The sequence below is a fragment of the Spermophilus citellus genome (assembly GCF_964194105.1).
Source record: "Spermophilus citellus genome assembly, chromosome: 3".
Lineage (NCBI taxonomy): Eukaryota > Metazoa > Chordata > Mammalia > Rodentia > Sciuridae > Spermophilus > Spermophilus citellus.
This window is the reverse complement of record NC_138184.1, coordinates 48602998-48628074: the sequence shown is the minus strand read 5'-3', so window position 1 is coordinate 48628074 and position 25077 is coordinate 48602998. Positions and strand designations below refer to the sequence as shown.

Genomic DNA, 25077 nt, shown 5'->3' with positions numbered 1-25077 from the left:
CAATCTGTAGTCCATGCTGCAAACAGATTCAACAGTTTATCACCACATCAGTATGGGTACCCTACAATTGTCAAAGGACAAAAAATTTAATCTCCAAAAAGAATTGGAGACAAATGGGCTTTGCCACTGAGTGTGTTGGACTCATTCCATTGTAACTGGGCCCAGACAATTAGGATGAGAGATGGTGAAATTACCAGGCTTATTTAAATCACGTATGCTGCCTATCTCTGTCTGCTCCCAAGGTCCTTTCTTTCACTGGCCCGACTTCACAAAGCAGTGCAAGGGGTACATGCTGCAGCCAGACCAAGTTTAAGTTCTAGCTCTGCTACATACTCAGTGGGTAAACTTGGGCTATTTAGTCTAGTTGTCTTGCCTCCATTTATGATCTATAAGCATAGATAAAAATTGTTGAACTCAGTGTATTTTTTTAATTTTGCCATGTTTTACTGTTAAATTAATTAATACATACAAAGCAGAACAACATCCAGCACAGAGCAACTTTAGAATAAACTTAAGATATTATGAGGTGTTTCTATGCCACTGGCAGACGGGTACTGTGTCCACTTGTAATCTATTTTATGGTATACTTGATCTTCACCTCATTTTTTCCATCTTTTTTTGTTTGAATTTATTCTAATTATACATGAAAGTAGAATGCATTTTGACACATCATACATAAATGGAGTATAATTTCTTGTACATGTAGAATCACATCGGTCATGTAGTCATATATATATACACACACACACAACACCCCTTCCCTCCCATTATTTTAACTCAAGTTAAAATAATTTAAATTTTTAAAAACTTTATAGACTTTAAAAATGAAGCATCCTAAATTAAAAGTCAGAATATTTTGACAAGGAAGTTCATATTTAGAATGAACTGAAAAGAAAATATTATCCAATCATAGACAAATATTATGAAGTTGGTATTTGGCTTCCCTTAACTGGAAGGTGAGGAGAATAAATGAAAGAAATGAAAGTTAAAGGTGGTCTTAAGAAAGAAGGTGGGGGGAACCCTAGTATCCAGCAATGGCACACTCCATGAAACAGGGGCATTGAAGAAGGAACTGAGAAAAATGAGGTTCCCTTGGGCTGGGGATGTGGCTCAAGCAGTAGCGCGCTCGCCTGGCATGCGTGCGGCCCGGGTTCGATCCTCAGCACCACATAGAAAGATGTTGTGTCTGCCGAGAACTAAAAAATATTAAAAAATTCTCTTAAAAAATGAGGTTCCCACCTAGATCTATGTGGTGACATGGGCCTAGGCTGTGGAAAGTCCCATCACCCTTCATCTGAAAGGCAGGCTGTTTGTCACAGGGGACTGAAATTCTTACATTTTCTTTGTCCACTTTATGGCTTGAAAAAGCCCATTCAGGAGAATCGTCAGCATGTTCAGCAAGCATTTAAAGACATTTCAGTGGGCCAGCTCTGCAGGGCATAGGGAGACTTGTCTGGAACTTGTTACCCTCAGAAGAGTAGCAGCCACCAGAACTGTACACCCAATGGAATGGGGAGGCACCACCTGCTTGAAATGTCTAACCATAAAGGGGGCTCAGAAAGGTTGGAACCAAAATTTTGACTAGCTTGAGTATAAGAGATAATAAGCTAATAAAACCTTTTAAGAAAGTTGTTTTGATTGTTGACACCTATTTCACTTAACCATTTTCACAGACCTGTTTGCCTACCAGGCTTTGAGTTCCCCACCATTCTAAAGGGCATTTGCAGTTAGTTTTGCTGTAGGAGCATGTTTTCATGAAGCACATACTCTTAAATAGTATTTGCCATGTGCTATCTGCTTTCCCTGTATTCTCTGGTTTGCAAACAATCACGTTAATAAATGCTCTTATTCCCATTTTATAGATGATGGCACTAAGGTATAGAAAGTTTTAAAAACTCTGCTTGGGGGGGCTTGGGTTGTGGCTTAGTGGTAGTGCACTTGTCTGGCATGTGTGAGGCACTAAGTTTGATCCTCAACACCACATAAGATAAAGATATTGTTTCCATCTACAAAAAAAAAAAAAAATCTGCTTGGTGCTGCACAGCAGTGGCAGGATTTACAACCCCTGGAGTCTGTGCCCTTAGCTACTACACAATTATCCCAGCTTCTGGCATGGAGAGGGTAACACTTGCTAATGACTAGCATTTCAAGAAGGCTGTGTGTCAAAGTGGGTGTGTCTCATTTTGTAAGAATGATACATACTTATTCCTTAGAATGAGCCTGTGAGGTTGCTATAGGCATCTCCTTTTCATGTTGGTGATCGGCTCCTGAAATCACACATCTTGGACAAAGCAGCTGAATAAGTCTACTTCTCTTGCTTAAGATAAGAAAAATTACAATGTACGGTGCATGAGCGCCAAACAATTTCCTTACATTAAGCAAAGCTCTGTGGAAAAAAGCCTATTGCAAGAAACAATCCTATGAGGATGTTCAGCAAGCATTTAGTGACCCTTCACTGGGCCAGCACTGCAGGGCATAGGGAAACGGTGTCTGGGACTTGTCCTTCAGGATAGTAGCAGCCACCAGCACCATACACTCAATAGAACAAGGAGGCGGAACAGTTTCCTGATCAACCAGTTATCTAATTGGTGGTGACTAGTGGTTTTACAGGCCATCACATGGATGGCTCTGAGTCTGTAGCAGCCCAAGTAGACAGTCTACAGTGGTTCTGACATCCACCAGGTGCCCTTGGAATATAACTTGAGATGTTGTATTCTGCATACGGCTTTGTTAAAATCCTATTGATCTGGAATTGCAAATAAATCCTTTTTCTGTGTATGCACCAGCCAAAAACTTTGTACAAAGATTGGTTATTAGAATTCTTATAGGTCTCCATTTGGAAAAATGCTGATAGTTAGACCTCCAATGACGTTTCCAGACACTAGCATCCCCATTTTACAGATGAGAATACTGAGCATTTCCTAAAAAGCCAGCAGAGCAGGGATTTGTTCTCCTAACCTTTTATGCAAGAGCTATCACTCTTAACCACTATGCTATGGTATCAATTGACATTGTTTGAATGTCACAGTGGCTTCATTAGAATGCGTATCTTTGTCTTGTTATTATCATGACACTTACTTAGCACTTAAGTTCAAGGTGCTGTATTACAAACTCAACATGTATTGTTTGATTTACTTCTGACCTCAGCCTCAGAATTTTATTATCTCCAGTTTACAAATAAGAAAACCAAGGCTTAAGAAGAGTTTGGATCTTGTCCACTGGATATAATTTGTCTAAATAATTCAGCCAGCCATCAAACCTTTACAGAACGCCTCCTATGTGCTCATCCATGTACCAGGGCTATTTAGTACTTTAAAACTGACACGGTATATTATTGGACGGGGGACTTCATAATAGTAGGATTTGGTTCGTGGCTGCGCTTCAAAGACATTACGTATTTTACTATTTCATATTTCAATTTTCTTTCTATAGTAAAGCCATGCAATTGTATCATGACCTTTGTCTCACCCTAAATAATATGGTATAACTTACATTTTATATATTTGTTCAGATCTACATATGTGGTGTTGCTAAGTTTGAGTCTGAGGTCAGAGACCCAGGGAGTGATGCTGTCCCAGTAAGTAGAATTCTTGGGATGCATAAATGATAGCTGATCAAGCCAGCACAACGGCTTGAGGAATTATAGCTTATAGAGTTGCTTGGCAGATGAAATCGCCTGACTAATTAGAAAATAATGCATTATGCTGTGCCTAGAAAAATCACAGAGCAGCAGAGACGGAACTGCCTTCTGAATTTCTGTGGGCTGCCAGTCACAATATTGAGTCTGTGCATTGCATTCTTAAATTTTTTTTCCCTGTTCCCCTTCTCCTTTACAGCCCAGAAATTAAAACAGACCTTGGAGCCTTGTGATACTGAATATCCAGCATTTGTCTCTGAGCGAACTATCAAGGAGACTACTGGGAATATTGTTTGTGAAGACTGCTCCAAGTAAGCTATACCCAGCTCTACTTCTCTTCCTCTGCACCCCTTTCCCTATCTACTGTAAGTGTCTAGGATTTTCTAGGATGGGCCAATGAGATGCACAGATCCAGTTACACTGAGCAGGCAACATGGCTGCTCTCTTCTCTGAGGGATGTATTTCTATCAGCTTGGAAGAAATGCCACTCGGTTTTATTAGATCATTTTGAGGTTGAGACACATTCAAAGTGTGTGACAAAACATCCTGGAACATGGGAGAATTTTTTAGTCCAATTTGTTGATGTTGGGAGAAAGTCCTAATTGATGTTTTCCCAAAGGAGAGTTGGCAATTTCGGCTGCTAGTTGGAGGAATGATCTTGGGTACCTTTATTGAAGGCTCCAGACTCTGAGATAGACCACATCTGTGATGAAAATGTTTTTTTCAGGGTTTAGTGTGCATTTTCATCTGCTAATGAAATTGGGTGTCTTTTAAAAGTTTTATTGGTCATTTAGGAGTTTTGACCTTCTCATTCCTGTTGAGTTCCCTACTGGGTGGTTGGATCCATTCTTAATGATTTGGGTGCTTCCTATGTAGCAGATACCATTTCTTTACGGTTATGTACCTTGTACATATGTCTTTCCTATTCCTTGGTCTGACTCATCACTTTAAAAAAATTTATTGGTTCCTCTTATTTATACATGACAATAGAAATTATTTGAAATCATACAAGCATAGGATATATCTTATTCTAATTAGGATTCCATTCTTGTGGGTGGGCACCATGATGGGGTGCTATGAATGAATGTCTTTTGATGCATTTTTCTTGTATTATAATACTAATTTCTTCTGATTTGTGTTTTTCATGCCCTAAATTCTTCTCTGCTTTAATATCAATTACATTCTTACATTTTTATTAAGACTTGAATGTGATGCTTTTTCATATGAACTTTAGTCCCTCTGGAATTCCGTGTGTGGCATGAGGAAGGGTTTTGATTCATTTCTTTGTCATGTAATCAACCTGTTAACCTGCACTGTGTGTGTGCCCGTGCACACGTTGCTAAACATTGAATCCAGCAGCTCCTACATATTAGGAAAGTATTCTTTTAACTTGCACTTTTTGTTGAGTAGTCTTTATTTTCCCTTCAGTTTGTATAATGACATCAATGTCCTTTCTATATACATGTGTTTCCAGAGTTTAAGGTTTCACAATACTATGTACATATAACTTCTTAATTATTATGGCTTTATAAGAGAATACATACCCTTTCCTTATTCCTCTTCTAATCTTGGCCATTCTTGGTTCTTTATTCTTCCATATTAGTTTTAGAATTGGCTTGCAAATTTCCTTTAATTCTGCTAGGGTTTTCATTAAAATTGCTGTAGCTTATAGAGAAAATTAAAGACAATCGCTACTTTTATGATACTGGAATTTCCCATTCATAAACTAAGCACATTTATCTTTTTCTGAGCCTTTTAGTACACTTATAAATCTAATATAAATAAAAATTTAAATCTAGTTTTTGTATGAGGAATATATTTAAAACTCCTTTTGTGTATAATGCTCAACTCTGAGAACATCATTGATTTCTGTGCATTGAATATGTTGCTAACATATTGCTAAATGCACTGTAGATCCAATAGTTTGTGTGGATTCTGTTGGGCTTTTAACATGCACAGTAATATTTGTAAAAAGTTTCCTTTATAATCTTTTTTCCAAAGGTAATAAAATTTTTTTATTTATATATGACAGCAGAATGCATTACAATTCTTATTACACATATCTTGATGTTAATTATTACTTGGTGTTTTACTGCACTAGACGTATGATATATTGTTGCATAGAAGCAATCAGAGTAGGTGACTATGACTCATTCCAAATGTAAAAGAATTGCTTCTAATAAGTTCTGTTAGGTAGGATGTTTCTTAGTTTTTTTTTTAAATTATGGTGAAATATAAAAGAAATTACTATTAACTGTTTTTAAGTGTACAATGCAGGTGCATCTGTAACCCTAGCTATTATCCCTTTCTAGAACTGCTATGGCTTTGGGTAGTTAGCCATTTTGGGGGGTTAAAAAAACCTTTTATCAGACTTTTTGTTATGGTTATTGCTTGAAGCCCAATTGGATGTTGAATTTTATCAAAAATGTTTTCTATATTCATTTTTTTGGGGGGGGAGGGGCAGGTACAGGAGATTGAACCCAGAGGTACTTAACCACTGAAGTACCTCTCCAGCCCCCTTTTTATGTATTTTATTTAGAAACAGGGTCTCACTGAGTTATGGAGGCTGGCTCTGAACTCACAATCCTCCTACCTCAGCCTCCTGAACCACTGGGATTATACGCATGCTCCATGCACCTGGTCTACATTCACTTTTATTTTATTGTGTCGCTAGAGATTGAACTGAGGGCCTTGATCATGCTGGGCAAGTGCTCTCACTGAACTGCATTCCCAGCCCTCTATCTTCATTATTAAAATAATGTCTTCTAATATTTCAATGTATTGAGTTACATTGATGAAGTTAAAATTTTTAGCACAAAATGTGTGCATGTCATGATTAAAATAAGCTACATATAATATACACATTTATGCAGTCATGTGCTGCACTGTAGTTGATGCACCAACTATACGATAATATAACTATCTTAGTTAAGAGTATGTTTTGTGATGTTCACACAAAGAAATCACCTGATATAGTTCTCAGAACATTTTATTTTTTATTTTCATTTTTTGGGGTACCAGGGATTGAACCTAGGGGTGCTTTTAACCACTGAGCCATATCCCCAGTGTGTTTTTTTAAAATATATTTTGAGGCGGGGTCTTGCTGAGTTGCTTAGGGCCTCACTAAGTTGCTGGGGTTGGCTTGAACTCATGACCCTCCTGCTCAGCCTTGAGCTGCTGGGATTATAGGTGTGCATGACTGTGCCAAGGCTTCTCAGAACATGTTTTAATATGTGTGTTAAAAAATGCATGACCATGTGTGTGTGCGTGTGTATGCACATGCTATGAGTATCTTTGATAGTAGACAGGTTACCAAATGTGAAAACATAGTAGCTTTCCCAGGATAAAACTGACATTGTCATGATTACTAAAGAATGGCAAAATCATGTCACTAAATTTGTTTTGTTCATATTCATATTGTACTGTGAACTTTTGTATCTATGGTCAAATAGAAGAGTGGTTATATTTTTTCTTATGTACCATTTGACATTATTGCTAAGGCATTTTATTTTCACGAAATTACTTGGAGTTTCTATGATATCTGACATTTCTTGTAAGATAGAATATTAGTTTCCTGTAGGTTTGATAAGACCTGTAAAACTACCAGTGACTGATAGGATTCGTGTGTATGTGTAAATTTACAACTGCCAAATTAGTTTCTTGTTTAGTTATATATCTCTGGGTTTTTTTTCTTTTTAAAATGATGTTTTTGGTATGTGATAATATTTCTTAGTACATTGTCTACATAATCCTCCTTTCCAAGTTTAGGCATGCCATTATACATGGTGTTTACTTTTGTTTTAAAATGCTAGCATTTTTGTAACTTTTATTCTTTTTTAAAAAAATTGTAAATGATACATAAAAACTGTAAATATTTAGGGCCTATCCTGTGATGTTTTAATACATGCATACATTGTATAATGTTCAAATTAGGATAAATGCATCTACCTCCTCAAATATTTACCATTTCTTTGTAGTAAAAAACATTAAAAATCCTTCGTCTTTTTGAGAAAAAAATATACAGTACATTGCCCTCTTTATAAGTTTGCAATTTTTTAATCATTTCTTTCTGTCTTCTTCCCTCCCTTCCCACTGTCCCTCTCAGGAATGCCAAAGAGATTTGTTTTGTCTGTCTCCTATGTTTTGAGTTTACTGGGTTTTTGCATTTTGTTTGATGTTTAGTTTTTTTGTTTTTGTTTTTGTTTTTTTTTTGGTGTGTGTGTGTGTGTGTATGCACACATGCACGTTTCTCTCTGCATTCCAGCCTATCTCCTTCAATTTAACATGGCATTAGAGCAGATTATGCTAAGTGAAGCTAGCCAATCCTTAAAAAACAAATGCCAAATGTCCTCTTTGATATAAGGAGAGCAACTAAGAACAGAGCAGGGAGGAAGAGCATGAGGAAAAGACTAACATTAAACAGAGTGGTGGGAGGGAAAGGGAGAGAGAAGGGAAATTGTATGGAAATGGAAGGAGACCCTCATTGTTACACAAAATTACATATAAGAGTTTGTGAGGGGAAAGGGGGAAAAAAGGGAGAGAATTGAATAACAGCAGATGGGGTAGAGAGGAAAGATGGGAGGGGAGGGGAGGGGAGGGGGGATAGTAGGGGATAGGAAAGGTAGCAGAATACAACAGTCACTAATATGGCATTATGTAAAAATGTGGATGTGTAACGATGTGATTCTGCAACTTGTATTTGGGGTAAAAATGGGAGTTCATAACCCACTTGAATCAAATGTATGAAAGATATGTCATGAGCTTTGTAATGTTTTGAACAACCAATAAAAAAAAGAAAAAGAAAACATGCAGGTTTTCATTGTTAACTCTTAATTGTTTTCTAATTTTTGCCACTTTTTTGATCTGTAAATGTTAAAGTGTTCTCAATTTTTAAACTGGATTTTGGGAACACCTCTCTGCCATCCACCCGATTCAGGGATTTGAACCCAGGAGGCACTTTTTACCCCTAAACCCTTTTGGTTTTGAGACAAGGCCTTGCTAAGTTGAGGCTGGCTGTGAACTTGTGATCTCCCTGCCTCAGCTTTCCCAGTAGCTGGGATTATAGGCATGTGTGTGCTATTGTACCCACTGAGATTATCTTTTTTAAACTTATTGATGTCTAATTAAATGGCATTATGACGTGTATAACACGTGCTTTTTAGTATTTGCAGAAAATCACTTTTTATTATAGTATTTATCCATGTGTGTTTTTAAGTGCAAGTTCCATTCTCCAATAGGCGGGTAGAGCTCCCTATCTTTCCACTGGGCCAGTGTATTGATAGTGTTCCAGACCTCCCCTTTTTCATCATCTTTTTGGTCTATTTTAGATGTCAGTTTATCTCTTACCAGAAATATGGATTTTTTAACTACCTCATGATTCAATTCATTTTGCTTCCCATATTTTGAAATTATGTTACCATGGACATCCCTGTGAAGACTAACATAGATTCCTAATAAATCTTTCCTTTAATCACAATGTAATAACCTTCTTTATACATGAAAGGGCTTTATGCCCTAGCATCTGTTTCTTTTGCTAATCACATAGGTACAGCAGGTCTTCTTTGGTAAGAGTTTCCTTTGTTTTGTTTTTAACTCCTTTCTGTCATTTTTTGCATTAGGATTTTGCTTTATAAATAGAACATAGTTGGATTTGAAACTTTTACTATCTCCATCATCTGCTAGTCTTTTAAAATTTAGTGTGTTTGAGCCAGACATGGTAGCCCCGTGCTTTTATCCCAGTGACTTGGGAGGAGGAGACAAGAAGATCGCAAGTTGGAGGCCAGCCTCACCAACTTAGTGAGGCCCTAAGCAACTTAATGAGACCCTGTCTCAAAATAGTAGAAGGGGGTGTGGATGTGGCTCCGTGGTTAAGCACCTACCTGGGTTTAATCCCTTAAAACAAAAAATAAAATTTTACTGTTAAATATGTGGATTTACTATATTCATCTCCACTATCACATTTGCTTACCATTGCTTTAAAAAACATAGTATTTTAGAAGCTTCTTCAGGAATGACCTAGGAGTTGGAGATGTTCTCGTTCTTTGTCTAAAATGACCGATTTGATGTACTATGAACTCTGCAGCAATGACTTCACAGAATCTCACCTGGAATATTGTGAAAGTATTAATTATCCCACTGTCAACTGAGTTTCAGCTCTATACCTCTGTAGGTAGCCTGGCTTTCCCCTTCTCTGATGGCTTTTACCATATTCACTCTCTAAGGTTCTGAAGTTTCTCTAAAACAATCCTAGATATAAATTTATCTTATGTGCTGCATTCTGTGTAACACCTTTAAACTCACTGTAGTTTACTCATGGACATTTTACTGTATCACCTACTACTTTAAATAAAATCCACTGGGTTTTTTGGGGGGTGGGGAGGTGAGTGCCGAGGATTGAACTCGGGGTCACTCGACCACTGAGCCACACCCCCAGTCCTATTTTGTATTGTTTGGAGACGGGGTCTCACTTTTGCTGAGTCTGGCTTTGAACTCTCAATCCTCCTGCTTCAGCCTCCCAAGCTGCTGGGTTATAGGCAGGCCTGTGCCACCACACCCAGCTGCATTGGGTTTTTAATAACGAATGACTTTCATTCTGCAAGTTTTATTTGATTCTTTGAAAGAATATACAGATTTTTTTTAAATACAGAGGCTTCTTAGGCTCTGTATTAATTATAAAGGCCTTTTGAGATTGTTCTAGTAGTTTAAATTGGGGAGGGGTGCCAATCATCTTTTTCATCTTTCTTTCATGATAGATTATTAATTTTCCTTTTATCCAAAAGCTGATATTTTCTATTAATATTTCTGTAGAAACGGACTAGAGCTCGAGTTTCTTTCCACAGTAGATTTGCATTGGAGCTTCTCTCATGTATCCTTATTGTATTGACTCCCTGAGAATAATTATTACGTAAGTTTTTATATTTAGAGGTTTTTGCACCACATAATTATAGTAAATATTTTCCCTAAGTAGCATGTAGTTTAGGCTTAAAGTTGGATTTCTCATGGGCAACATTGTATTTCCTGGTCAGAGCCTCAGAAAGTGCCAGATTATCAGCTTTTTATACTTGGCTGTAAATGTCCAAGTTGGCTTTTAGTGTTTTTTTTTTTTCCTTGTAAGCTCTCGTGTATTTAAACATGTTTTATTTTTCTGTTTCATCCAGCATGTCTAACTGTTTAGAGCAGGATGGCTTTCATGTTTGCCCAATATGTCATGTCATAGTTTACTCTTCTGACTGGGGACATCTTAGGGTCACCACAACAAAGCACTAAAAAAACAGAGGCTTAGTGGGGTGGGGGCGTTGGAAGTATATTGTGAGTCCCGATTTATTAATTACTAGACTGGGTGAGAAATTTAACTCTGAAGTTTAGCTTCTTTCTGGGTTATTTGGGGGCTAGTAATAGTATCATGGGGCTATTGTAAAAATTAAACGAGACTATTTGTGCTGTGAATTTAGCACAAGGCCTGGAACAAAGTAAATACTCAGCAAACAGCCACATTTAATGCATGCAGGATGCTGTGGTCAGAATGTTTGTCTTCCTACCCCTAATTCCTATGTCAGAACTTCATGCCCAATGTGATAGATGGTCTTAATAGAGGAGGTGGTGATTAGGTCTTGAAAGTTAGGCCCCCATAGTGGGATCAGCACCCTTACAAAAGACGCTTGAGGGTGTCTGTGCTTGACATCATGTGTGGACCAAGTTAAGGAGCCATCTTGGCCACAGGGAGCACCCCCCTGAAGATACTGACTCTGGTGCCATCTTGATCTGACTCTCAGCCTCCAAAACTATGAGCAACAAATTTCTCTTGTTTATACATGACCCAGTCTGAGGAATTCAGTTAAGTGGCCCAAATGAACTGAGATACATAATATCACATTTTCAAAGCATTAACCCATTCAAATTGGGTCAAAATGCAGATTTTACTTTTCATAGTCTAATATCACTTCACTTCTCTACCATTTCCCATGGAGAGAAGAATGATACACAAACAAGATCACCCATCATGTATGACTTAGAGGTTGCTGACCATTCATAGCTCTGTGGTTGTGTGAAATGGACACCACCAATTTTAAAATGACTTGAGAAATCTTTTTTTGGCCCCTGGGTTACCATACACTCCATCATCGTGACTACAAACTCCATGACCAATATCTCATAGCAAATGATGGGTGATCATAGGTAGCAGGGTAAGACTGGGGACTGCTAGGTCAAGCTGGATTCTTCCTGACTGACTTGTAATTAGGAACCAAGGATGCAGTTTAGTTAAATGACCTGAAGATTTCAAAGCAAAGATGTGATTGCCTTTCACTCAAGAGAAAGAGAAGGTCATTGAGATATATATATATATATATATATATATATATATATATAAATTTTTTTTTTCCTGCTTTGGTTCAGAAGCTATGCTAATGCTTCGGAGAATCCAAAGATGGATGAGACAGATACAGAGCCGAAGCTGAAGGTGTCCCCAGCAGTCAAGGGTCCCCAGCAGTCATCTGTTTCAGATCTTGAATAGGTTGCAAACTCAGATTTGGGGAATGGAGATCTTTACAATTTGCTGGCAGCAGGGAAAAGCTACTCCAAGCTTTAGAAGATATTTTTTTTTCCTTTCAAAGCTTTTTCAAGAGCACCATCCAGCCACTCAGTGACACACAGAAGAGGTAAAACAACGAAGACTTGGAGGTCTGAGTGGTAGAGGAACTAAAACTAGATTTTTTTCCTTTCATTTTTAGTAAACTTTTTTTTTCAGGAGGTTGGTAATCAGGGATTGAACTCGGGGGCACTCAACCACTAAGCCACATCCCCAGCCCTATTCTGTATTTTATTTAGAGACAGGGACTCCCTGAGTTGCTTAGCACCTTGCTTTTGCTGAGGCTGGCTTTGAACTCGAGATCCTCCTGCCTCACCCTCCCAAGCCACTGGAATTAGACATATGCCACCGTACCTGGATTGTTTTAGGAAACTTTTGTTCGACATGTAGCACATGCAGAAAAGCATCCAGACCATAAGTTTGCAGCTTAATTAATTTTTAAAGCATGAACACATTTGTGTTAGCCAGCATTCAGGTTAAAAAATGAGAGAACATCTCTCACTGTTCAGTAGCCCCTGGCCTACACCCCCCCCCCCCCACCACAAGGTAGACACTGTCTTGATTTCTATCGTTCTGGACTTGTTTGGCCTGTGTTACATCTTTGGGAGATGGCAATTAATAAGGTGTGAAGACTGATAGATAAATGACATTGGAGCAGATTTTTAAGGAGTTAGCTCTAAAATAGAGATTTTGGAACATATTAAATGAGAGCTCAAGGTTTTAGCAATATTCCTTGATTGTGTGTTATACCCTAGATACCAGGTTACATTTTCAGGAGACAGCCATGAATGTGGCTTGCATGATTCCTGCCTTTTGTGGGGGTTTGCAGACAACTAACCAGCAGTTTCAATGCTTGGTGGTTGGAACCTTGGTTAGAGAGTGGAGGATACATGGGAGTACAGCTTGGACAAGCAAGGTTCCCTGGGGAAAAGTGCACATAAAGCAAGACCACCAGGAGAAAGAGCTAGGCAGAAGGGGGAGGGAACATTGGGGAGAGAGACTAGGGTTGCTTCAACAAATCATTGGAAGTCCAGGGAAGATGGAACATAGGATTAGGGGTGAGGAGAGACGACATAGAAAACGAGGAATGAGCAGGGGTTAAATCCTTTTTTCTCATGGACCTTGTCAAGGAGAGCTAGTCTTCAAAGGACTTCAGATGCTGACCTGACACCAAAGATCCAAATGATGGGAGATGTGACAGTAGTGGCAGTGATATTACTGAGCTCTAGAAAGAGAAACCCCTAATTCAGACAGCTACTTGCCCCACCTCTGTCCCCTGCAACTCCAGCACACACTCAGTAGTGTACAAAACTTCTGTTTCTCATCCCCATCTTTTTAGGGATTAGAATCAAGATTGCCAGATAACTAGTTGGATGAGAAATCAATTCATAACTTTTTATCTAACACAAAGATCTTTGTGATGCTTTGTTATAAAATGATAGCAGAATGCTGCTGGGCGTGTTTCAATGCTCTGTGGTTAGAGGGTGGAGGATACACAGGAGCACAGCCTGGACAAGCACGCCTGTCATCCCAATGGCTCAGGAGGCTGAGGCAGGAGGATCACAAGTTCAAAGCCAGCCTCAGCATCGGTGAGGGGCTAAGCAACTCGGTGAGACCCTGTCTTTAAATAAAATAAAAGATATAGCTGGGGATGTGGCTCAGTGGCTGAGCGTCCCTGAGTTCAATTCCTGGTAAATCCCCGCCCCCCCCCCCCCAAAAAAAAAGATAGCAAAATGCTTATACAAAATAAAAGTAGACTTAAATGGTCTTTGGGGATGCTTTTGATGAACTGAGATCTTTTATTCTCTGCATATCCTTTTCTCTGTCCTTTCTTGCTCTGTTCTATGAAATAGACTTTAACAGGATATAGATCTGAGTCATTATCAAAATATTAACAGAATTGTCAATTCACATATGTGTGAGCATTGCATTCCCAGAATGCAATACGTTAAGGAGGAAAATGATGCTATTTGATTTTTTGTGATCTTTCCTTTCTTGATGGTCCATAGCTAGGTCAATACAATGACCAACATTGTTGATAGCATATGGAAGGCTGAATTTGCGCATAGGCTTTATATCTAATTAACATGGGACTGTATCAACCTTTGGGAAGAAACTTTTTAGGTCTACTTCTCTAAGATAATTACTAATTTTTGACCAGCTTTCTAGGTAACTTCAGGTCAGGAGTAATGACATTCAAAAATAACACAATTCTACAGCCTTTGGCCAGGAGTGAGCTGGAAACTGAGTTTGGTGAAAATTATAGTATTTCAGAAATTATGCACTAAGATCTTTTTCATAGAAAAACATCTCGCCTTCCGCAATGGAACATACAAATCTGTCCATTACAAACCAGTCTGAAGGCAGAAGTTATTCTTCCATAAGCAATAGCAAACTGTAGACGGCAATCTCAAAGAACTGTGGCCTTCCCACGGGAACTTGCTTCAGCTGCCATTTGCCCTTGGACTGTGATTAATGATCTGTCATCTCTTAGATCAGATGACCTGGTTATATAAACATCTTGACCTGGGAAGCCATGTCAGGTGGTTCTAGCTATAGAGTAGTGGTCTTCTTGGTCTTCTATGATCTCTGAAGATGGGGTTGCTTCTGATTGCATTTCTGAGTTTGCAGAATCACTTAGATGGTGTTATATGGAAAATTCACCCAGCGGTGACTCAGTTGCTCTAAATAGAACCTTCGAATTGGCAACTCCGAAAGTGGACATTTATCTGACTATAGCGTAGACAGATATATTATATATTATAGCAGAGAGGGACAGTATGCAGTGTTTAAAAAAGGATTTTCAAAAATATAGGGTTTATTAAGAATGCAGGAGCCTAAAAGAAAATAAGAATTTACATAAGAATGTCATTAGGGTTAGAGGTTTGGCGGTTCTAACCGATAATTTTTGTCATTCAATATCCCACTGATTATTAATCTGTTATTCAAACAGTGATCGAAAACAACTCAGCCCATATTTTCTGGGCATTTATGACTGTCAACAAGCTTACAAAAGTGAATGCCTAAAGAGAATGTAATGTTTCCCTATTTTCCAGTAGGTTTCTTGACCTCTTGATAACCTCTCCCTCCCTCTTTTGCTGAGAAAGGGATCCACAAAGATATCCTTAGTAGATGAATCAGTTGCATACTTAAGTACCTATAGCCAGTTAAAAATAATTCATCAAAAGTAAAATTTAAAAAAAAAGGTAATGTGCATGGCCAGAGCTTTAAGATTTTGTCATATTTCACTGTTGTCAGGATAGTAATTTTTTTTTTCTTCTTTTTGGTACAGGGATTGAACCTGGGGGTACTTTAATCACTAAGCCACATCCTAGCCCACTTTAATTTTTTTGGAAGGATACTGGGGATTGAACCAGGGGGCACTCGGCCACCGAGCCACATCCCTAGCCTGATTTTGTATTTTATTTAGAGACAGAATCTCACTGAGTTGCTGAGGATGTCTTTGAATTCATGATCCTCCTGCCTCAGCCTTCTAAACTGCTGGGATTACAGGCATGTGCCACCACATCTGGCTAAGATGGTAATTTCTAAGGTGAATTAGGTTTTGTTTATACATTTTTTTGCTTTTTCTTTGTGGTAGTGTCACTTTTCATAAAAATCATGTTGCCATCAATTTCACTTTGGTATTGGTATTCAAGGTCTGCTCATCTTCCTGGAGCCCCCCAAACTGTGGCTACACTGGTCTTCTCATTTTTCCCCACATACCTTTTCTTTATCCACTAAATTGAAATAAATTAGGCTCAAAGCCATATTGACATGTTTTATGGGTGACGGGTTTAGAAAACCATAGTTCAGGGGTTCCATTTTCTTACAAAGGACTTCAATGGGTGAGGTCTCATGGTGAATGGGCAAATATTTTTTTTGGCACCAGACTGTTCTGAGAACCCTGAAGGTGATCCTACCAAGCATGACATCTGGAAACCTATAAATAGACCCATCTCACAATGGGGACCTGACATTTTCCTTCAATGAAGGGCCAAGAGGATGGGCTCTGGGACCAAACTATAGTCTGGGCCACCACATTTGATAGTGCAGAGATCTAATCAGTTAGCCAGATATTTCAGGCTGTGGTTTGCTCATCTCCATGGGGGCGTGCATAATATCTTGCTCTTGGGATCTATGTGTGGATTTACAAAATTTTTTAAAAAATTACTACCCTCATACCTAGCACGGTACCTAGCATTGAGCAAATGCTTTATACATGGGAGATCTTTTTATAGAGCACAATCCACCAATATGAGAGGGATGCAGGAAAACCAGAGAACTTAGTCAGGTTCTGGTTCCACTTTCTCAGCCCAGAAGGTAAAAATAGTTTCAATCAGGAAAAGTAGATGGTGAGGGTTTTGCTCTGAGATTGTCCTATCACTCTATCTAGAGTGACTCTTGGAATTTTGCCCCTTCCTGAGCTCTTGGTTTATTAAAAAAAAATTGGAAATTTGAGACTATGCATATTCAGTGTAGTGATCAGATACTTCATTACCCAAATTAGATTCAGACTTTACCAGTGGGAGTACATTAGTGTCATGAATAATATGATTTGTAGGCGTTAAAGTGTAACAGTTTTTAACCACTTACTTTGCAAGCATCTGCTAATTTGTTGAAATATTTTGGTATCTCCTGCCCTCTAGATTCTTGCCAAACTACTGTACTCAGATCTTGTTGAAACCGAATAAATCAATGTGACTCAATTTCCCATGCAATTGAAGTGGCCTTTTCAAATGGGCTGACTTTAATTTCTAGACGAGTTCACTCCCACTCTGCAGGGAGATTAGTACCAGCAGTCAGATTCTTCCCTATGGGGACCAAGGCATAGATATCTTAGTCTCCCCTATGTTAACCCTGAGTGCTGTTGGCTTCCTTATATCTTCCCATGTTGAGTGGTAATGTGCAGAGCAGTCAGGACCCAAATAAAACTTTTTCCCCCTCTCTGAATTTTACACTATCACACCCATTTGGTAGAGAAGCAGCCACCTCCTTGTTCTCCATCTTATTTCTGTTCTGCATCTCAGAAATATGGTAGGAGTAACTTCTTGATCTTAAAAGACAATGGCTTTGCCGAGTACAGTGGTGCATGCCTGTAATCCCAGCGGCTCAGGAGGCTAAGATAGGTTGGCAAGTTCGAAATCAGCCTTGGAAACTTCGGCCTAAGCAGCTTAGTGAGACCCTGTCTCTAAATAAAATATAACAAAAGGCTGAGGATGTGGCTCAGTGGTCGAGTGCCCCTGGGTCCAATCCTTGGTTTAAAAAAAAAAAAAAAGGCTTTTCATAAGATTAAAAAACACAACTCTATCAAATCCAAAACTTTTTCAACAATTTGTCAGATAATATTGAGGCTGTGCCACTCAACCCTGAATAAAAGCCTGCCTTCATTTTATATTATGGGACTGGGGCCAAGTTTGAATAAGTCAACGCCAGCTCTTACAATGAAAAACCTAATTAGTGCTGTATGCTTGTGGTTGCTAAAAACGTCTTGGCTTTAAACTTTCAGAAAAGGGAGGAGGAGGTAAATGCTGATCTTGGGAACTTTATTTTGAATTGTTGAAATATTGCCATAAGAAGAAAATGAGGTCCAAAGGTATTCTAAAACTTGGGATTCAAACTTCTGGTCAATTTTTTTTTTTTTTCCTACTAGTCCTGCTGACTTTCAGTTCAGTGAAGCATGTAACCAGGGACAGGGCTTCACTGATCTCCTTCTCAGATGCTCAAAGGTGTGTGTGTGTGTGTGGGGGGGGAGAAACCCGCCCTGTTTTCAGATGATTACAACTTTGTAGACCCAGATAGTACAGACGGTGTTGTGTAGGTGTCGCTATCTTTACTTGCTCTTTGATAAGTTGTGTTTGGAGAGGTTTTAGTACAGGAAACGTAGTAAATTACTGTTTTCCCTCCTGAGTTCATGATGCAAAATAAGAGGGGCGCATGGCTATAATGACTAGGCAGGTCTCTACCTGACATGAATTAGTCTCACAATTTCCCATTTGTGCATTTCTTAATGTGTGGGAAAGAGGGGTGGGAGCACATGGAAGTTTGGCTGGGCTTACAAGACAGGGAGGTTTTACCCTTCCATGCCGGAGGGTAGAAGGCCAGCAGAGCCAAGGAATATTTTTAGAATGTTTATTTGCATGTGGAATGGAGGAGCTGTATTTCTGCATTGTCTCTGTCCTGGTGGTAGTTTGTGCTGTGATTCCTGCCATCCCCACCTCAAAGAGCGGTCTGTGTTCCCACCTCGGTCTGCCCAGTACTGCACCTGAAGTGGCTTAGCACGTTGCCAAAACCCTATAGATGTGTGTTTATGGACTCTTCCAGCTTGCCCTCCGTTTGTTTAGCTTGGAAAGAGTTTATATATTCCTATGGGTATTAAAAACGCATCTGATGTATTAAAGGAGCTCAAAGGATCAAAGCAGAAATGTTGCTTGAAATGCAGTGCGTTGAATATAGACACATAATTTCTAGACACAAACCACTTTTTCAAGGGATGTTCTGTAATACCCGGGAAGGGAGTTCATTTTTTTTTTTTTAATGATTAACCTTCCTTTGGGATATGGAATTTTACCTTTTCTTCAAGTGACCTTCACTCTGACCTTTTTGAGGACCTCACTAGATTTTGACAAGAAGACCTCTTAGCAAGCGAGGGTAGAGGAAAGCATTGATTTCAATATGTTTGTCATACCTAGGAAGATGTAGTTCAAGAACCTTAATGAATACTTCAGTTACTGGCTAGTGATCAAATGCATTTGGGAGAAAATGGGTGGAGAGGGTACCAGATGAGGATCAGACTCCCCATGATCTGGAATAATTAGAGGTGTAGATCACAGACAGAAGGAGATGGGAAAAATTACTGGGTTAGAATTATCAGATGCTTCTCAAACAAAATACTTTTACACTGACTTTTAGAAAACAAAGTCTGTAATTCACAAATAATTTCTTTTTTGGATTAAAAATTGTTTTTTAAAATTTTTATTTTTATACATGACAGTAGAGTGTCTTTTGACATATTATACATACGTGGAGTATAACTTCCATTTCTTATGATTGTACATGATGTGGAGTTCCACTGGTTATGAATTCATACATGAATATAGGAAAGTTATGTCTGATTCAAGTTCCTTTTATATTAAAATGTCCGTGGAATCCTGGGTTATATCAGTAGATCTAAGCATCTGAGAATTCATGATTACAAAGTTTGTGTCCATTTCCACACTTATTTTTTTAAATTTATTTTTTAGGTATAGTTGGACACAATGATATTTTTTTACGTGGTGCTGAGGATCGAACCCCAGGGCCTCGCACGTGCCAGGCAAACGCTCTACCACTGAGCTACAACCCCAGCCCCTCTTTCTATTTTTTCATTTGATCTATATTTCCCCAAGAGGGACCTGAGACCTCAGTGTTGGAGTTGACTTAGTCCTGCTCTGATGGCCTGTGGAGGTTGACAGAGAATTCCCATGGACTTCTAGGTGAATGCCTCTGTCATGGTGCATGGTCATCTATGTAGTCACCTGTAGGATTGAGTTCATCTCAACAGCAGTTTTCCCTGGTAACTGACAATCCTGTGAGTCACTACTTCTATGGAAGAAACTTATAAGCACTCACTTGACAAGAACCCTACTCTTCTGGATGCCATTTTCTTGGAAATCTCTATTAGACAGACCTGGGGGGTTTGCACAGTGCTCACAGTATTGCTGTTTAATCAGCTCTGTCTTCCTTCTCACCAAACTGAGGTGGGGGGATGGGTGTCATGAAAGCTTAGGTCTTTTTTTTAATTCTTTTTACTTATACATAATGGTAGGATGTATTTTGACATACACACAGGGGGTTTAACTTCCCATTTTTGTAGGTATATGTGATGTAGGGTTACATTGGTTGTTTATTCCTATGTGTATATGAACATAGCAGAATAAATTGGACATAACTTTCCTATCTTTTCTATTTCCATCCCCTGGCCCTTTCCTTCATTCCCTTTTCTATAATCCGGTGAATTTCAATTATGCCCTCCCCCTTACTTTATGTTAGCATTCGAATATCAGAATGTTCAGCTTTTGGTTTTTTGGGATTGGCTTATTTCACTTAGCATGAAAGTCTCCAGTTCCATCTATTTGCTGCCAAATGCCATCATTTCATTCTTCTTACAGCTGAGTAAGATTCTATTGTGTATATGTACCGAATTTTCTTTATCCATTCCTTTGTTGAAGGACACCTAGGTTGGTTCCATAGCTTAGCTATTGTGAATTGAGCTGCTATAAACAATGATGTGGCTGCATCACTGTAGTATGTTGATTTTTAAGTCCTTTGGGTATATGCCAAGGAGTGGGATAACTGGGTCAAATTGTAGTTCCATTCAAAGTTTTCTGAGAAATCTCCATACTGCTTTCCAGAGTGGTTGCACCGATTTGCAGTCCCACCAGCTATATATGAGTATACCTTTTTTCCCTGAATCCTCACCAACATTTATTGTTACTTGTATTCTTGATAATTGCCATTCTGACTGGAGTGAGATGAAATCTTGGTGTAGTTTTGATTTGCATTTCTCTAATTGCTAAAGAAGTTGAGCATTTTTCATCTATCTGTTGCTTAGGTCTGTTTTTAATGCCATAATTTCCTAAGTGGGTGATCTCTGTCAGCAAGCAACTTATCCCCTTCTGCTTATATGTGAAATGAGGATACTAATGCGCTTCCAGTGGGTTGGTGGGACTATTACAAGGTATAATTATATAAATTGCTTCAGCTATCCTGGCATTTAATTGGTGTTCCATAGCTGGAAGGTCTTACACTGAATTCACTAGAAATGTGAAATTGTCATGGTGATTCCTAGATTTATAGCACTTGGCATAGGACCTTGTATATACCCTATTATCCAGAAAACCATTGGTGGAGACAAAGTTTCTCCAAAGAATAGCCCTGTGAAGCATGACCAATGGGGATGGGAGTGAAGGGGAGGGTTGCGTGTAAATTCTAGTAGCTGAGACACCTGTTATTTTATTTGATATTCAAAAACAAGTATCTGTTTTGAAAACAGCTAGAAGCTCGGATACCTAAGAACTGAAAGAGCTTTATGATTTCGTTAGTAGTGGATGAAGGTGGTCCAGAGAAGGGAGGAGGCTGCCTGAGCTCCTATGAAGAGGAGCCTCAAGGATGCCGCCCAGAAGCCCTGTCTCCAGCCCACCCTCAGGAAATCTTTCTTTATATTCTTGCTGCTTTTGCATCGCTGATCACTTTCAAGTAACTGTGAATACATAATTTTAAAAAGTGGGACCTGCAAACAAGTTCAGGAATCAAAATAGAACATAGGGACATGCAGTGAGAGTGAAGTCTCTCAACCCGATGAGTTCTCCCCCCCCCCCCCAGAGAAATAGCCACTGGTCCTAGGTCCCCCCTCTGTCCTGGAGTGGCTCATAGAAATACAGCACAAATGTCCACTATATGTCTCAAACTTTTTTTTCCCATGATGTGATCTCATACAATACTACTGTTTTTCATTTGCTATTATCTGAAACTATCCTCATTATTTAGATTTTGTTTGTTTTTTAATGATTACCTGAAATTCAGTTTTGGTGGAAGTTTTTATTTAACTTGAATTGGATGTTGGGGCTGTTCCAAAACTATGAATATTTAAACAAAACAATATTTTTGTGTAATTTGTAATTTATCTCTGATTAATAACTCTAGGAATTGATGGGTTGAGGGTATGCATATTTATAATTTTGATAGATTCTGAAAAAATGCACCTAGAGATGTTAAATCCTTATTTCTCTCAATTTATCATATGTGAATTATACTATTATCAACATGTCTGTTTTTCAAGATGGTTTACCTTTTGCCAATCGGAGAGGCAAAAAATGGAATATCATCTGAACTTTTTTGACCAATGTTGAGTACATGTTATGTTTTAAAGTCACTTATATTTCCCTTTCTGCATTCACTTTAATTGTCCTTACCTCATTTTGTCAACTTCAGTTGTTAGTCTTACATTATTAGTCTTTTCTTTGAAGGTGTAAGACTACCTTTTTTTGTACTTTCATTTAGCTTATGTAGTAAAAATATTAACTATTTTCCTACGTATTGCATTAAAACATAGCTTATCATTATTTTATCATTACAAAACACCTAGCAATGGAGGGCATTTTCCATACTTTCAGCATCCGAAAGTACAATGGACAAAGCTTTGTAATACTTAACTTCTATTCATTTTTTGTTATTTTCCCCCCAGAAATAGAATATTGCAAATACTATTTGATAACATGCTTTTTCAAAAAACTTATAAAGTCTATTTCTTTGCCTTCAAATATTTCTGCAACTTAATTAAACACAGTATGTGGATTTACTAGCTTCTTTAACCAACACCATGTTGGCGGTGTTTAATGTTTTGCTACATAAGCAATGCCATCATAAACGAATGTCTTTTTGTATAACTGTGCAATAATTCCATCTACATCAAGTTTTAGAAGTAAAATAGTCTAGAACTATTCTTGGTTAAGATAAATCTAAACAAATTAGTTCTGTGGTATAGATCTTAGCATCTTATGATTCTTCTGATTCCTTTCCCTGTTGCCGATCTGGGAGATGAGATGTAACTTTTATGAAGAACAGATATTAGGTTGAAATAATTTTTCAAAAATTGAGTGCCAGCTGAGAATGGAATCTTAAGTGATATAAACTATATCAGAGGATAGAAGAAGCCTGTTTGTAATTCTGCTGAAGGCAGTAAGCAAAACAGAAAATACAGTAGTGACAGACAGGTTTATATATTTAATGTTTTTGTTGGTAATTATTTATAAACCTCCTCCTATTGTTTTTAAAAAAAGTCCAATGTTAACAGAAGGGGTTGGCTTCTAGTAGGGTGCCAAGTTAATTATTTCAACTTAATAAGCAACATTGAGCTGACATTACACAAGCTTGTTGAGGGGTTGTAGAAAAATGAGCTTCAGAAACACGTTTTGAATGTGTGAGCACAGTTATAAGTACAGCTAATCGGGAAAATTAAAGCAATGTGAAAAACTGTTGAGATAAATGAACTCTGATTAAAACAGGATAAAGTGCCCAGGGTGTTGAAAGTCTCACAGTTCCAAGCAAGCCTGCGTGCTCCAGAGCAGTTATTTCAGTTAGCCAATAAATCTCTCAAATGAATTATGCTAATACTATTGGTTCCACCCATTTCCTGACTGGCCTACACATTTATTCTTATGCCACTTCTCTGTTATAAAGGATTTGGATCCCAAACTGTGCGCCTACCACGCTCTAAAAATTGGTTTTTAAGAAAGGAGAGAGAGATGATATACACTCTTGTTTCTTAAAGTTATTTTTGGAATTGTAGGTGAACAGCATGCCTTTATTTTTATGTGGTGCTGAGCATCGAACCCAGTGTCTCTCACATGCTAGGCAAGCACCCTACCACTGAGCCACATCCCTAGCCCACAACCTTATTTCTTGAGTTCAGAAACTCTGAACAGACTAGAAGACAAAGTGTTGAATGCTCCAGGCATTTAGGATATGTCTAATAATAATTTGTGTGTAAATGTTATATAAAGTGATGATTTTGCACAATTGTCTGATAATTCATGGACGACTGGGGGGGGGGGTTAAATTATGTTTGTCCTAGTAATGAAGATGATGAAAAAGGTCTTGAATGCACTTGAACTTGAGTTCCCTTCACTTTGCTATGTAGATAGCATCAGTCATATCAGGTATCTCCCAAACAGTGGCCTGAAGTCATTTTGAAAAGGAAAATTGACAGGGTAAAAGTAATAGCAGTTCTTTCCCTGTAGATGGTTTCATTAAAGCACTTGGCACTAGTTGTTAACCATGTAATTAGCCAGCTAGCCATGCTGAGATTCTCTCACATCTCATAGAACGAGAATACCCTTGTGCTTTTTTAAAAAAAAAATTTATGTATTTATTTTCTTTTTCGTACTGGGGATTGTACTCGGGGGCACTCAACCACTGAGCCACACCCCCAGCCCTAGTTTGAATTTTATTTAGAGATGGGGTCTCACTGAATTGCCTAGTGCCTTGCTTTTTGCTGAGGCTGGCTTTGAACTTGTGATCCTCCTGCCTCAGCCTCATGAGCCACTGAGATTCAGGTGTGCACCACCGTACCTGGCTTGTTTTTTAAGATACTATGAGCAAAATAATTTGTTTTCACTTTTTAAAATGCCATTGATCTTTTTTTTTTCCAGAATATGTACCAGTAGTTCCCAAATTTATCCTCAGACTAATAGTAGGCCCATCAGAATTATCTTGGGTGCCTGTAAAGATGTGTACTCCTGGGCCTCAATCTCAGGCAGCAGCAGGTGGGGCAGATAATTTGCACCTTGGCCATTCTTTCGATGACTCTGATGGACAGCCATGCTAAGAATTATCCAGGGTCTCCTAAGACATGACAGGACATGACATGGCTTTCCTGAGCATCATTACCAAAAGCTAGTCTCTTTTCCTTTCTTTAGTATAGATAGACCAAATATAGTTTCATTTGCTCCTCACCCTCCCCAAAGATTCAGAAGGCACTCATAGTGATGCCTTCCTGCTGTGTATCCAGGAGCACAAGTGGGCCCAGAAAGATGGCTGACCTGGCATTGAAAACTGAGTTCATGCAAAATGAGTGGCATTTAAAAAGGGATGCATAATGCTAACAGAACTGAGAATTGGGGCTTTGGGGAATATCTGAACAGACTCCTGACATCACTGGCACTTTTGGAAGCAGGGATTTCATATCTGGTATTCTAGGTCTTAGAACAAGTAAGACCTGGTGAGCTCTAGTATAACTGAAGCCAGAATGCAGTAAGCCAGTCCTTGCTATCAAGTTAGACAAGGAATAAAGCAAACAGGACTGGATTTCTCC

The 25077-nt window shown here is 38.5% G+C and overlaps 1 protein-coding gene across 2 annotated transcripts in view; it reads left to right on the top strand.

Annotated features, from left to right (window-relative positions):
- CACNA2D3 (calcium voltage-gated channel auxiliary subunit alpha2delta 3) overlaps nt 1-25077 on the top strand; it is an 890062-nt gene that overhangs the window by 827911 nt on the left and 37074 nt on the right. For both annotated transcript variants that reach the window (XR_014021224.1, XM_081287674.1), the window contains exon 34: nt 3837-3948. Coding sequence is in view for 1 of the 2 variants with exons in the window: in XM_081287674.1 (XP_081143800.1) it covers nt 3837-3948 (112 nt within the window). In the remaining variant the exon portion in view is untranslated. The remainder of the gene's footprint in view (nt 1-3836; nt 3949-25077) is intronic.